This window comes from Trifolium pratense, linkage group LG7 (genome assembly GCF_020283565.1).
Source record: "Trifolium pratense cultivar HEN17-A07 linkage group LG7, ARS_RC_1.1, whole genome shotgun sequence".
NCBI classification, from domain to species: Eukaryota; Viridiplantae; Streptophyta; class Magnoliopsida; order Fabales; family Fabaceae; genus Trifolium; species Trifolium pratense.
The window spans coordinates 1,965,491-1,981,494 of record NC_060065.1 but is presented as its reverse complement, the minus strand read 5'-3'; the positions used below and the strand labels follow the sequence as shown (position 1 = coordinate 1,981,494).

At 32.6% G+C, this 16,004-nt stretch overlaps 1 protein-coding gene across 12 annotated transcripts; it reads right to left on the bottom strand.

The window, feature by feature from the left end:
* Positions 1 to 1,084: 1,084 nt before the first annotated feature.
* On the bottom strand, positions 1,085 to 14,487 carry LOC123899667 (5-formyltetrahydrofolate cyclo-ligase, mitochondrial-like). Of its 12 annotated transcripts, none has more exons than XM_045950862.1 (12): positions 11,768 to 12,075; positions 10,885 to 11,009; positions 10,524 to 10,610; positions 10,275 to 10,312; positions 4,656 to 4,904; positions 4,433 to 4,573; positions 2,766 to 2,915; positions 2,204 to 2,245; positions 2,086 to 2,131; positions 1,841 to 1,911; positions 1,629 to 1,755; positions 1,085 to 1,528 (listed from the first exon to the last, which is right to left on the bottom strand). In XM_045950862.1, exons 4-12 carry the CDS (start codon positions 10,294 to 10,296, stop codon positions 1,516 to 1,518), a joined length of 861 nt encoding a protein of 286 aa, XP_045806818.1. In that variant the 5' UTR covers positions 10,297 to 10,312; positions 10,524 to 10,610; positions 10,885 to 11,009; positions 11,768 to 12,075; the 3' UTR covers positions 1,085 to 1,515. The 12 variants fall into 12 exon arrangements, with proteins under 12 accessions (XP_045806818.1, XP_045806821.1, XP_045806823.1 ...); XM_045950865.1 differs by having other exon boundaries at positions 4,656 to 4,883; XM_045950867.1 differs by having other exon boundaries at positions 4,656 to 4,883; positions 10,524 to 10,579.
* Between the last annotated feature and the right edge of the window lie 1,517 nt (positions 14,488 to 16,004).

The following is a 16,004-nucleotide window of genomic DNA, read 5'->3' as shown; positions in this document are numbered from 1 at the left end:
GTTTGGTAAAGCAGAAGGTCGTAGGTTCGACCCCTACCTGGCGCGAATTTTTTCAAGACAAAATTGTATTATTGGGGTGGGTGGGGTAGCTCAGTTGGCACTTGCTGACTGAGCAGGTGTATACTGTTGGTCAGGGGTTCGATCCTTGGCAGCAGCAATTGTAGTATTTTCTTTGTAAATAAGTTGGTGGTACTTATAAACCATCAACTTTTAAAAAAAAAAAAAAAAAGTGTTTGTTTGGTAACATAAATAAACTAATTTATAATTTATTAGATTAATTTATAAACTTATTTGATAAAATAAAATGTGTTCGGCAAAAAGTTTTTCCTTTGAATTTATAAGTTTTTTAGATGATATTTTAAGTAGCTTTTTACCTTATAGCTTATAATTTTTTACCTTTTATTTCAATTTTAACCTTACTATTTTAATTTTATTATTTCTTTATTTTTAAAAAATATAATATTAATAACTACTCACTAATCACGTATTTTTATGTCATTTTATACGTACAACAGTTAAGTTGTCAAACACTTTAATTTCATTTGATTAGTTTTTCAAGTATTAACTAGCTTTTTATTTATAAAATAATTTATAGTTTAATTTTACCAAATAAAATTTAAAACTATTTTACCGACGATGTATATCTATTAAACTTGTTTATATTAATGTTTTTAAAAATAAATTATAAACTATTTTAACTTATAAAATATCGTTACCTAATAGTAGTAATAAATGCAGAACAGTGAATAGTACTCTTTATATTAATGTGTTAATAAGCTAGCTAGGAATAGTACGTGTTAATAATGCGTTGATTTCACTTGTTCGTGGTATTCGCTAAAGTTGCTCTCGCGACAAATAGCAGTACTCTAATCTTAACTTTTTATATTTCAAAACACTTGGTGATATTAATTAAGGGTAAAAAGAGCTAGTAATGATATCATTTTGTTCAAAAAAAATAAAATAATGATATCATTATCGTTGATGAGTTAAGAGACGCTAAAAAGAGCTAGTAAGTTCATGAGCTCAAACCTTAATTAGAAACCAAAGTAACTAGCTAATTTAATAACATTTACCCAAAAAAATGTAAAAATTTAGAGAATACAAAATTATATCATTGTATGTCTAAAATTGTGAAGATATCTGAACATATATGACCAAACAAGCATTCAACAATTCACTCTTTATGCCAGTTCAACTTCAACTGTTGCAGTTGCCATAGACAAAATTAAAGCTAACAACGTAAATAAAAATACAATTGAATATGCAATATATTTTCTAGTTTTTACAAATATTTCTAACAAATCACTAATTTAGTAGGGGTACCACTTAATTTTTAACGTGTCAAGACCCCTCATTTAACATTTTATTTGCTTAATTGGTTGCTCTTTTTACTTGTTACACAAAAAGCTCCGGATCCAACCCTCCATTAGCGCTGAATACTTAATGAACCATAAAATTGTATTGAAGATGATACATAATCCATTGAAAGGGTTCAGCATCAGCTTCAAGTCCAGCTCAGATATCCATTCTGGAATCTTACACTTGGTTAAAATGATAAAATAAAAAATATAAACAATAATAATTGATCGAACTCAATATGACAAAAAAATGAGTATGTTCAGTGATACCTGTTGAAGGCAGCAGAACTGATGGGAATTACACCTTCTGGAGATACAAGAGCATCAACTAGAACATCAGTTGAAGTAACTGGTATCACACCATCATCTAGTATTTGTTGTGAATATGAGAGTGCAACTGCAAATCCAAATTGCGTTATAGTGATAGAATTGTAGGTTTTATTCAACCAAATATATATTAACTAGAAGGAGGAAATGAATACCAAGCAAGGGCTGCTTCCAATTCTGAGTCTCTGCAAGGTCCTGATAATTTTTCAAGAAGGTATCGTAGTAACTGTAGAAATGGGAATATTAACTGTTAACAATCCTTGGACTATGAAGGAAAACCTTTTCTGTGAAATTAACAAGACGAGACATCATTTGAGTTTGGAAACCATTAACTGGTTACATAATATACTAATGGAAAACCTAATGCTTTCGTCTGGATGCTAGAAATATAGAAGCATACCCTCCACCACGGCCTAAACGTCGTCCAGATTTGTCAAATGCCAACCCTTGGGAAATATAAATGATTAGCTATATGTAAGATTAGACATCAATAATCAAATAAGATATGAGAAGCTTACCAGGTAAAAGCAAAATATCAACTGGTTCATTCGCCTGCAAAACTGCACCAAAGAGATCTTTCAGAAGGTTGTTGATATTGGCCAATCAGAATAAGTATAAAAATACACTAGACGGAGGTCAACACTACAAGAATCAGAAAAATAACAGTAACTGCACAAAAGTAGCCATGAAAGGGAGTAGGACATCGATGTACATAACTTGTACCTGATCTTGCGGAAGCAGCTTTATATAAGTTATACCATTCTGACTGGCTTCATTATTTCGTTATCTTTTTTTTAAATTAAAAAAAAAAACTTTTAGATTAGAAACCCTGATTAGGATTTTCATATTATCTGTAAAATTATGTCATGTAAGATTCAACAAAATTAGCTTCATGTGATGTAATTATGACTTGATAATGGCGGCATTTTGAAGAAGATTCAAATTTGAATTTGGAGGTTAAGCACACTGTTTTTGGAACTTTGCTACATCTTTGACAGCTAAATATTCAAGCAGTGAGATTGCGTGTTTGGCAGTAAATGAAAACAAAAAAACCCAACAATGAAAGAGAGAGACAAGTACCATCTTCACGTGCATTTCCATCAGCATCGACAGGATCTGGTTCTAAGATGTTCATTGAGTTTGCAACAAGATCATCAATACGCGATACGTTAAGCATCCTCATGTTACTATTTTTATCCTCCACCCGTGGTACATATAGTTTTTTACCACCTGCATTTGGTCATCACATTGTCTTGATAAATAAAATTCATATACTACAAGATTTTATTTTGGAGGCAGGGAATAAATATTGTTTGACACATGACAGGCTTCTAAGAACAAGCAAAGAAAATATGTAAATTTTTTAAAAAAAATTTACCCAGAGCATTACTCTTATGAAGGTATGCTTGCTGTAGGATTTACCATGACTTTTAATTTGTAGGTGCAATATTCATTCGTATAAATTTGCAATATTAAAAACATAATATATAACTTTTGAAAATTAAAAGCATAATATTAATATATAACATAATTGCTCTCTACAACTTTTCATTTATAAAAACAGTCATCTCTCTTACGATTTCACATCAGATTCACGATGATATTTATAATAGAAAAAAGTTCTTTCAATTGTTGCAGTTGTTCCTGAATCCCTGATTGTATCAAACCATACATCTATGAAATAGAATCCAGTAAAATATATGTATAAATATCATGAGCTACCTAATCGAGGACAGGATATAGTTGCTCTATAATCATATTATATTATATTATTGAATTTAAGTCCGTGTTGAGAAATAGGATTTGCGACCTATGTAGCATTGACAGTACAGATTGAAGAGGTACTCGGTGTTTGACATGTGTCAGTGTCAAACACAAACAAGACATGTTAGTATAGTGTCTGGTGTCCGTGCCTCTGTCCATGCTTTATAGTTCACTGCTGCCTACCTCTAATTTGTATACTAGAATTAGTCACAATACCATCACAGTGTCTCTCACGTCAATCTTTTGTTATAATATATGTATAGTATACTAATCGAGAATGGTTAAAATTTCAGTTGGGCATCCCATACACCTGTTGCCTTACATCTCTCTTTGCTTACCAAACGGCCCCTACCTTCTGCTCAGATTATCTCTAACCGGTATAGCCATATGCCAGCCATTGGATATGAATTGTAGATTGATCCAACTGCCAAGATTTAGCTAGACAGCGCAGAGTATTTGATTAAATGTCACGAGGAAATATAACTAACATAGTTTTCAAAAAACATCAACAATAATCATGTATACAGCATTCTGTTTTTTGTCTTCAATACAAAAATTAAAAACTTTGATATAGTTTTGTATGTCTACAATACAAACAAGTGGAGACCATCTCCATTCTTCAAAGAAATGGCAGATTCCTTTAAATGCGGATCACGGAAAATAGTGGTTTGTTCAAATTCTGCTATGCTAGTATGCTACAAAGCCTACAATGCTAACGGTGTTACAAGAACCTCTATTTGACAAACACTGTGTACTCTCTAAATAGCATATTGCAGAACAAAAGTGATTTGGTCAAATTCCACTATGCTTACGGCTACAACCGCTATTCGACAACATTGATATAATATAAAGTTGTTGTCATTAATAATTCCTCAAACAATTTTCTCTTATATATTAGACACTTGTGTAGGATCAAGATTCTAACTTCCCCAAAAGTATAATTTATTAACAAAAAATACAAAATCAATTGTTAAACGACATACCACTGGGTGGAGGCTGCAAAATTTGTGATAAGAGTTTGAAAGTATCAACTTCTCGTAAAGCACTACAACTAATGTATGCGCATAGCCTAAGGCTTGATTTGAACCACGGAGCTCCCAAAATTATGTCTTGAATAGCATTGTCTGAACAAAAAGCAAATAAACCAAATTTGTTTGTAGGAATAAAAAAACAACAGTAAAAGAAGGAAAGAAGATTAAAATGTACCTTGTTGAGACCTGAGGGAGGGGTCGATGGCCTTGAGGGTTTTTCTGACCTGAGTTCGAAGAATTCGTTTCTGTTTGAAAATGGAATCCAGGTCATCACGGTTGTTGGTGTTGTCGTTGTTACAGTTAGTTGACATCCTCAGCAGACGATTTGGTTGCCACAATTGTCCACTAATTACCACACCTTTCGCGGCTGCTCTTGTATACCACTGTGTCATCATAACTCTGTCTTCACATCCATGTTTTCGTTCTTTTATTATTGATATATAAATATGGTGAGGGGTCTATTTGGTAAAAAATAGTGCATAGCTCATAAGCAAGCTTATAACGGATGAGGTTACAGCGAATAGCTTATAAGCTAGCTGGTTGAATTTGTAATATTTAGTAAAATTAGTGGATGAACTAGCTTATAAATATGAAATGACATTAAAAATATGTTATCTTTTCAAGTAAGATGGCAGGGGTAAAATTGAGAGAGAAAAATGATAAGCTATAAGCTTGAGGGCCCATCTGGATTGGCTTATTTTTCAGCTTATGTAAATAAATAAGATTTCATGTTAATTCATAAGTTCTAACTAACAAAAGTTGCATCTTCATAAGTTGTGTTTTCATAAACTCTCTTGACAAGCTTATGAATAATACATAAAAGCTTATTTCCTTGCAAAAGCTATTTTACATACTCTCAAAAATAAACCAAACCAAACCAAACCAAACGGACGTCTATAAGCTTTAAGCTATATAAGCTAATTGAATTAGCTTATCAAAATAAGCTATAAGCAATTAAAAATAAGCTATAAGCTCGTAAGAAAAAAAAGAAGTGTTACCAAACAAGACTGTTTTTTTTTCTTCTTGGTATGAGCTTATAAGCTATGAGAAGATCCCGAAGTCCCAGAGGAGGAGAGGAATGGACGAGGACCTCAACATTAGAAGAAGCACCAAGTTTGGCCATAAAATCCTCACATGAGTTATCTTCTCGGAGAGAATGAATTAATTTAATGTCACAGTTTCAAGATCGAACAATAAATCTTTGAAAAAAAAAAATCTATCCCAACAATTGTACCTCTACCCCTACAAATAATTTTTATTTCCAATTTTATCCTTTTTTATCATTTGACTTAACCCTTACAAATGTTTTTCAGAACGACAAAGTTTTTTGGTAGTCAAAATTTCAAACCAGAACACTTAAGAAAAGAAATCTGGTATGTAAAAAGAGATCCAGTATGTAATATTGCAAACCAAATGGAGATAGTTAGCGGAGAAGTTTGTAAAAGTATCCGGCATTTCCTACATTGATGCATGTTATGCTTCTTCGTTGGCATTCATAAAGCAAAGGCCTACTCAGTTACTCTTCTGCAAACCGTGTGTAGCCCTTTGTATCCGCTACAAATTACTATCTGGTTCAGAAGCAAACAGATAGAATCCTTGTTTCTATTGTATGAAGAGGGAAGGGAGGGAGGCAAAGGGAATGAATCATCCAATATAGGCGTATGAAAGTAATAATGTAACACCTTTCTTGACAGAACAACTCATTATCTGTACGCATATTCACAAAATTCAGCAAAAAGAAAAAAATACAAAACAAAAACTTGCAAATCCCCAAATAATTGGGAAATCAGCACATCCAAGTATTGAGTAGTAAATTAAATCAATCCTACAGACAAGCACCAAGATATGATAACTTTGTCGTAATTTTTGGAAGTATTCCTAATACTTGTAATTTTAAAAGGGACCAGTCTCTTAATGTTTGAGTAAGGAAAACTATGGAGGTTTATATGTCTTTTTTTTTCTTTCTTATATTCAGCTTGTGAGAAATTGGACTCACATACAATGTCGGACCAAGCTGAGTGTTTGCAACATAAATCCTCACGGTTTTGTAAGATATAGCCAACTAATCAACAATGGTGAACTCTCAGGAAGACAACAAAAATATGTACTTTGTATATTGTTCAATGATGAACCACAAGACAATCAAAACAACAAAGTATGAGGGCCAGAGCATGCAGCAACGACCAAAACTATCAAGGATTCATTTATAGATCAGATAACATGAGGGTCACTATTTTTTTCATTTCTTCATTACATCTCTTGTAGCAAAATTCAAAAATTAGGCAGGTTGTCAAAGGGCTAACAGCCAGATTAATACATGTCAGGACTATGAAGTGACCTCAAGAAATTCACCTTTTAGTCAACAATATTGGCACTGCAAATGCTTCAACATTCCCAATGGTAGAATGCAGAATCACAAGATAAAAATCGGGAGCTTCTGTTTCTCTGCTTCAAGTAAGAGATTTCTATATCTTCACTGCTCTCAATGTTTTTGCCATCTCAACTTATCGCTTTTCAGAATTCTCACACTTTATCACTAATAGCCTTTATAACATTCTGTTTTCTTTTATCACCACTATCAAGCACTTCTTTCTGAAGGAGCTTATTAAGCTTTGGATCTTCTGAACATCCGTTTGAGATCATCTCCTCATAAAAATCCTTGGCTTTTATGAACCACCTGCATGTTACAAGCCCTTTAACCATTTTTCTGTAATGTATACAACTGGGCTCCACATCATATTTCTTCATTTCTGCCCAAATTTTCAGTGCATTTACAAGTTGCTTCAACTCTAAGAACTTTACCAGATTTATAAGAAAGGAATCTTTATTTGGACCCAAACCAGAACCTTTCATCTTACTCAGAAATTCTAACGTTCCATGATAATCTGTTCCTTCAAAGAATGCATGGTAAGTCTCAACAGTTGGACTAATATTCTCCTCTACCATTGTGTTCAACACTATTCTTGCCGCTGCTAGTTTTCCAGCTTGACAGAGAGGACGGATCATGGAGTTAAATGTGTCAGAGTCTGGCTGCAAACCTTGTTCCTTCATTTTATCTATAGTCTTGAGAGCTTCCTTGGGACAATTTTCACGAGTTAAAACATACACTAAGGAATTGTAGATCTCTATCCCAGGGATCCATTCCCTTTTTTTCATCTGATCATAGAGTCTAAGAGAGTCAAAAAGATTCCCTTCCTTCGAAAAGCAAGAAATCATGTGGCTATACGAAGTAGCATCTGGTGTTATACAGTATTTTAACATGTCTCTCCAAACTCTTTTTGCTTCATATACATCAACTGTTATGTTACACCATCCATTAAGAATAATGTTGAAGCTCTCGATCTCAAGTGGGAAGAACTTGTTGTTGACTAGCATAAACTCTTGAGCCTCTTCGACGTTACCATATTTACAAAGAGCAGTCAAAAGTGCACGAAATGCTTCCCGATCAGGGGTCAATCTGAACTTGTTCATAAAGTTGAATGTTTCAATAGCCTTAGCAGAGTTATTTGCATATGCATATCTGATTGAAATGAAATGGCACAATAAAAGGTGAGTTATTTGCATATGCATTATTTCTGAATTATCAAGCAGAAACAATCCTATAGATGAAAAGTGAATGTTATTTCCTAATTTTCCTACCCACATACAACCGATGATTCTAGCAATGCATCGAATGACAATATAAAAAAAGGATAAAGAAAAGTGATGTACCTGTCAATGATAATAAGCATAGCCTGATGAGTAGAGAGAGAAGAGTTATGCATATCTCGAATGATGGACCATGCTATGGAAAATTTTGCATGAGTTCCCAAAACCCATATCATCAAGTTGCAAGCTTTTTCGTTATTATAGAGGCTATTCAATTTGAAGGCACGCAATGCAGGTTTCCAATCTTCCCTTAAAACCCAAATTGCTGCGGAACATATTAAATCTGCATTTGGTTCTTCCAGTGATGAAAGGAAATGAACATCATCATCATCATCGTTTTTGTCGTTGTTGTTTTTGAGGAATTGGATGAATTTCAATAGAGTTGGGTGATTGAAATCAAAGTTGAAGTGGAAAGGATAAGGAGGAGGAGGATAGTGATTGTTTGAATGAGAGTGTATTGAAAGTGTTTGATAGAATGCCTGAGAGGGAGGAGGAGGAGGTTTTAGAATTGGAAGGGCATTCAGCCGCCTTGAAATTGAAATGTAAAAGTTGCAACAACGTTGAGCCATTGGAATGGAAACCTTCACTTCACTTCACCTACTTATTGCTTAATTCTACCAAAATTTAACCACTCTCAAAAACACACAGTCACGCACTTCCTTGGATTTGGATTCCTAGAATGAAATTTTAGGTTGTTGTGTTAGTAGTTAGTTTTGATATATAAGATTAGAATTTAGATAAAAAGAGCAAACAAATCATGAGAATTTGTTCCAGAAGCATAAGCAGACTTATAATCAAAAACCCTTATAATAGAGAATAATTGCTTAGTGTGCCTTAAAAGCACTGTTCACAAAGTATTCTGACACGTGGTGGTGTGTGAGATTGGTATTTTAGTCCAAAGGAAGCCACATGCCAAGTTTGGATTCAAATCTTGGAAAATAATTTTCATAGGCAGTGTCCCACTTTGGAGTGGGGTCCACACCCTAGGTAGCCCCTATTTAATTTTCAATTTTGTTTTAATAACAAAATGCTTTGGCAAGATGATAAATATATTTGCATTATTGTCGTATATGGTTGATGGGATTTGTTCTTTATCTTTTTTGTTTTACATGCTTATATCCAATTGTATATTTTTTCTCTTGCCTTTGCCAGTTATCGCCAGCTCATATCTACCGTTTGTTGTACTTAGTAAGGTGTGCAATATGCAATATTAATGAGGAAGAAACAAAGTCATTAAAGACAATGGTTTTTGTTTTACAAATCACTGATGAGATGGTTAATTTTGCTTGTCATATAGGTAAATAACAAAAAAAAAACAGCTGTAATACTTTTTCCCCAAGTATCTTTGCTCATATCTTTTGCCCCCATTGCCTATAAATACTACTACGGGTAGCAACAACATTTCACACCATATATTCAGTTCCATTCATATTGAAAATTTGTTTTCATATCTTCTTCAATGTCATCAAACACCTTTTTCTTCCTATGTCAATCATATTTGTTATAATAAATTATATTTCATGCTATTGCCTAATTTTGTAGGTGCAAGGAAAATTCATTCTATTTATGAATGTAATCACAACAGAAATTCAATAAGAAAGTGTTTGTAACAAACTCTAACAACAACCATCCTGCCTTGAATATGGCTATGTCCATCCCAAGTTATTAACTAAAAATTCATAGAGTGAAACACATTGATTGTGTGCCAACCCAGATTAAAAGGAATATATATTCAAAAGAAGGGAACATTTACAAACATAATGATATTAGTTCTTCCAAAATTTCTTGTGCCTCCAAAAAATGCAGCAACAATCATTGAAGTTTATAATTAGTATACATATTATAGAGAAAACTCTACATAGTTTCATTGACATGCACAAGCATACAAAGTTTATAGAAGTTTCTAATTAGTGATTATTTGTTCCTTAGAAACATCCACATACACATCAATCAAGAATGTTAACAAGGTGGAAACTCAAATTTCATAGATGCAGGTATTGCTTCTACATTTATAACTCCCTGATATTCTCTAATAGGTAAATAAATTTATAGTTTATTCTTAGTAATTTATGAACTTAACTAAAAAAAAAAGAATTCAGATGTGTGCCAAAAAATTTCTTTTAGGATTGGACTAAAAGATGTTTACCTGCAAAGGAAGGAAGGAGCATACCCTGACAATGGAGCCTACACCACCAATAAAGGAAAGTGAGTTTATTGAACCAACCTTAATTGTTTAAACTTGAGCAAAAATATATTCACACAAAAATTAAACTCTTTACCACTCACTCACTTACATCCTCATACTTCTAAAATTCCTCATATTATTTGAAAGGGACTTAATTTAGCTCATACACCAAAACAACAATTTGTAATATATAATAGTAAAAAAAAACACCTCAAGTTGGATGCATAATATAAGCTTTCCAAGCACCCTCCAATTCATAAGAGATCCTGCTAAACAGTGGAAAGCATCAAAGCAACCCTGACACACAAATGAAATAGATACATATGAATTTGTATGAAATGGGATTCTTAAGGACTATGCAATTCCCTCCCTTAACTCAAAGACATAAACCTATAAACTTTAGAATTCCACACTTAATTTTGATCAACTTCCATATAAATTAATATGTTCAGGAAGAACTATTATACTATTATTATATACAGATAATTTGGATCAATTTGAACCATTTACGTCTTATTGAAAAAAAATCTTTAAGAAATATTTTATGATTTGAAACTAATTTTGCAGGTACCTTTGAGGAGAAAAATATGAAAAATTTCAATGAGATAGTTGTTCTTTCTTCTTAAACTACATTCCCTATATAAGTCACTCAACTACTTCAACTCATTCATCACTCCTCCTGAATCTCGCATCAACCTGTTTTCAGATAAGACATTCATGTTAAGCCACACATTCTATATTAATATGTCACTTGCTTAAATCAAATTCGGAAAGGAGCCAGGCATAACCAACCAAGTTTAAAGACATGTGATGCTAAGAGTATCTCCCATTGTAGTCACATATTAATTTCTTAACCTTAGTTAAATATTACTTATTTTGTTGTTCAAGATTGGAACATTTTAATGTGGTAGACATGATCGTTTCAGTTTAAGGACTGTTTTTTAGTAAAGAAATCTTTAATTAATTGAGACTCCTAAGAAATCGATGTTGGTGGTATTCTAGAGGTGGTTATTGACACTAATTTATCCAAATACATGAATATTCAACCCCAAAAATATTTTCTTACTTTAAATTCTGCAACAATATAGTTTATAATATACCACCTCTAGAATACGACCAACACTCCAACAATCAAACAAAATCATATATTAAAAGATGGTTTCTACATGCAAAACAAATTAAAATGAAACGCATATTTCACGAAAGAGTTTCAATTTCAATATGCTATTTTGTATATTTTACTTTCAGATTTCAATAATTTCGTTTTCATGTATTTTAGTTGTCATATTCAAGAGGTGAGAATTTATTAACTACACCCATTTGTTCTATGGTAATCTCAGAAAGACACAGAAACAACAAAAGAAGATATAAACCATAAATAGGTTGAAAACAATATTGGTAATCTGTTAGATCTTGAAAAAGAAAAAGAAAAATCGTAACAAAGGATAGCTTACATGATAAAAGATTACAGATCCGGTCATAAACTCCATGGATGAACCGAAAGATGACCGAAAATTGTGTTTCTTGAGACAGAGATACAACATCAACTTCAAAAAAAAATTTGAAAAACTGAACAAATAGAAAGAAACTAGACGATAAGAGTAAGATATTGACAGTGTTGGTAATGGCCGTTTGAGGGTAGATGGTGGTGGGGGGCGGCAACAAATGGGGGAGGAAGTTAGGGTTTGTGTTAGTGAAGCTTGTGGAGAGAAAAGTTAATAATAATAGGAGAGTGATTAACCGAGAGTTAAGAAGATTGAAAATAAAAATAGAGAGTAATAAATCATACGGATTCCAAACCAAATCCAATGTAATTTATGGACTTCAAACCAAAATTAAATTAAGTTAATTTTTTATTTTTCAATTCAATTAAATCTTTGCTGCAAAAATAATATTATATCGTCAATAGTTAGTTGGTTCGGTGGTGATTGACGATATACTTGGTATGAAAAAACAATTTGATCCCCGCAATTACAATCAAAAGACGGCTGAAACCACTTGAAGTCTGAATTGACACCTGAATAAAAGTGGATCGTAGTATTAAATTTGTTGACAATTAATATTATTTTTACAATTTTATCCTTTAAAAAGATTTAAGGGTATGCTGATAAAAAAAATAATGAGTGCTATTGGATATTTGAAAGGGGTCATATAAGAAGGATGAAAAATCTTATATTTAGGGACGTAATTACATCATTTGATTTTTCGGCTAACCGTAGGTGATAAAAATAATCTAATAAGATAACAAGTATTATACAAGACACAAATTATCGATCTATAAAAATTTAAGAGTTAAATATGATTTTAATCCCTTCAAATATAACATTTTTTTGTGGACAAAAACAACACAGGACAAACATTTAAGGTATTGAACAAACTCTGTGTTGTACGGTGTTTCGTGGATAAAAAATTATTTCGGTATTTTAGATAATTTGTGTAGAAAACAAAAAGTTGTCTCGTGGTTCTGTAGGAGACAAGAATTTCTATTTTTGTCTTGTCCATTGAACTCCCGTTTGTCCAGTACCAGGAATTGTTTTAAAATCAAACATCGTACAACAGAAATTGTCATGTCCAGTCTTTTATTAACGCACAATGTCATTCATATTTTTTTATTTACCTCCGACAGATATTAATCGTCACCAATTGAATTAATTTTCAATAAGAAGGTAATTCAAGTGGATCTTGATCTCTTAAGCATGTGGTTAGAGGTTCGATTTATGACTATACAATATGAAAAAATTCGGTTGAAATAGAGAACCTACTTTGTGTGCTCTCCGATGTAGATTAGTTATCATCAACCGATGAAGCACAAACTCTGACACGAACACGACGACACCGCTAATGTAAAAAATATATGACACCGACACCGCTACATATTTATAAAAGATATAAATTGAGAATCAATATATATATAAATCTAAGTTGAGCAATTTATTTCTTAAAAGAAATTTAAAACAAGATATAATAATATTTTACCATTTATCTATCCATCTACTATCGAAAAAACTAAAAATATTATTGATCAATATTGTTGTTTCGACACATCTTTAACTCTTGTAGATATGTCTGATATGTGCCTAAGGAGAGTGTAAGTAAAGAAAAAATAATTTTATTTGGGACACTTGTTCGACACGTGTCATATGAGTGTCTTACAGGTGTCGGACACAGATCAAAGGAATGTCAAAGTAAAAGAAAAATTGACTTTTTTTGGACACCGGTCAAAGCTATCCGACACGTGTCATATGAGTATACATTGATGTTTAATAGGAATCATTTATCATATTTTCAAGACTGTTATAGCATCCACAATGGAGCTCCTCAAGTTTGAGTACTTAACTAGGTCTCACGTGTACACATTACTTATTTATTAATTTTTAATAATAGTACCTAATAAATAAATAATTCCTTGAGTCCGGCATCTCTTAAAAAGTTTTAAATGGATCTCATCAATGAAAAGTAAGGTGGATCCCAAAGGAGAGAGATGATGCTTATTTTAGACTCAGTACATAAAAGGTACTCAAGTGTGTATCGCTCTAATGGTAGTACATAATAAGTACCTAATTGGTACTATAGTTGAAGATGATCTTAAACGGGATATATAGTTGTTATTAGATAAGCGTGTAAAATAATACTACACTGTCAACTCATATAATATTTGTGAAATTATTTAATGAACTTAATTGTTGTGGTCTGTTTGTGTACTCTCCGGCGAGATTAATCATCATCAATTGGTATTGATACTATGATAACTAAAAAATAAAAAAATTTGTACCAAAAAAAAATAAAAAAATTTACTCACAGCATCGTGCATCGCACGGGGAACCCACACTAGTAATGAAGACAAAAGAAAAATGATATAATAATTAGCATAGAATGAAAGAGATGCGTGAAGTGAAATGAGAATGGAAAATAGGATTGGCAAATTTGTTACTGACCTGTTCCGTTATGTACATAAGTGTTGTGTTACTGAGCTGATCAGAACGGAGAGTGAGACACGGCGGCGATCGAGATTAGATTCAGAGTTGTTTGTTTGTTTGTTTGGGATTAAAAATTAAAAATTAAAAATATGGGAGGTGAACAAACAAGCAAGGAAGGAACCAACGGCACATAACCGTTGGATTGAGTTTCTTTTTTCTTTTTCTTTTTTTCCAAAATTGATTTTAACCGCACATATAATTTATTTATTTTTTGGGTGTGTTATATTGTATTATTTTTTTGTTACAAAGCTAAAAAGAAAAGAAAAAAAAGACACCATGAGAGTCGGCTGAGAGAAGATCCCGAAGTCCCAGAGGAGGAGAGGAATGGACGAGGACCTCAACATTAGAAGAAGCACCAAGTTTGGCCATAAAATCCGCACATGAGTTATCTTCTCGGAGAGAATGAATTAATTTAATGTCACAGTTTCAAGATCGAACAATAAATCTTTGAAAAAAAAATTTCTATCCCAACAATTGTACCTCTACCCCTACAAATAATTTTTATTTCCAATTTTATCCTTTTTTATCATTTGACTTAACCCTTACAAATGTTTTTCATAACGACAAAGTTTTTTGGTAGTCAAAATTTCGAACCAGAACACTTAAGAAAAGAAATCTGGTATGTAAAAAGAGATCCAGTATGTAATATTGCAAACCAAATGGAGATAGTTAGCGGAGAAGTTTGTAAAAGTATCCGGCATATCCTACATTGATGCATGTTATGCTTCTTCGTTGGCATTCATAAAGCAAAGGCCTACTCAGTTACTCTTCTGCAAACCGTGTGTAGCCCTTTGTATCCGCTACAAATTACTATCTGGTTCAGAAGCAAATAGATAGAATCCTTGTTTCTATTGTATGATGAGGGAAGGGAGGGAGGCAAAGGGAATGAATCATCCAATATAGGCGTATGAAAGTAATAATGTAACACCTTTCTTGACAGAACAACTCATTATCTGTACGCATATTCACAAAATTCAGCATAAAGAAAAAAATACAAAACAAAAACTTGCAAATCCCCAAATAATTGGGAAATCAGCACATCCAAGTTTTGAGTAGTAAATTAAATCAATCCTACAGACAAGCACCAAGATATGATAACTTTGTCGTAATTTTTGGAAGTATTCCTAATACTTGTAATTTTAAAAGGGACAAGTCTCTTAATGTTTGAGTAAGGAAAACTATGGAGGTTTATATGTCTTTTTTTTTTTACTTATATTCAGCTTGTGAGAAATTGGACTCACATACAATGTCGGACCAAGCTGAGTGTTTGCAACATAAATCCTCACGGTTTTGTAAGATATAGCCAACTTATCAACAATGGAGAACTCTCAGGAAGACAACAAAAATATGTACTCTGTATATTGTTCAATGATGAACCACAAGACAATCAAAACAACAAAGTATGAGGGCCAGAGCATGCAGCAGCGACCAAAACTATCAAGGATTCATTTATAGATCAGATAACATGAGGGTCACTATTTTTTTCATTTCTTCATTACATCTCTTGTAGCAAAATTCAAAAATTAGGCAGGCTATCAAAGGGCTAACAGCCAGATTAATACATGTCAGGACTATGAAGTGACCTCAAGAAATCCACCTTTTAGTCAACAATATTGGCACTGCAAATGCTTCAACATTCCCAATGGTAGACTGCAGAATCACAAGATAAAAATCGGGAGCTTCTATTTCTCTGCATCAAGTAAGAGATCTCTAT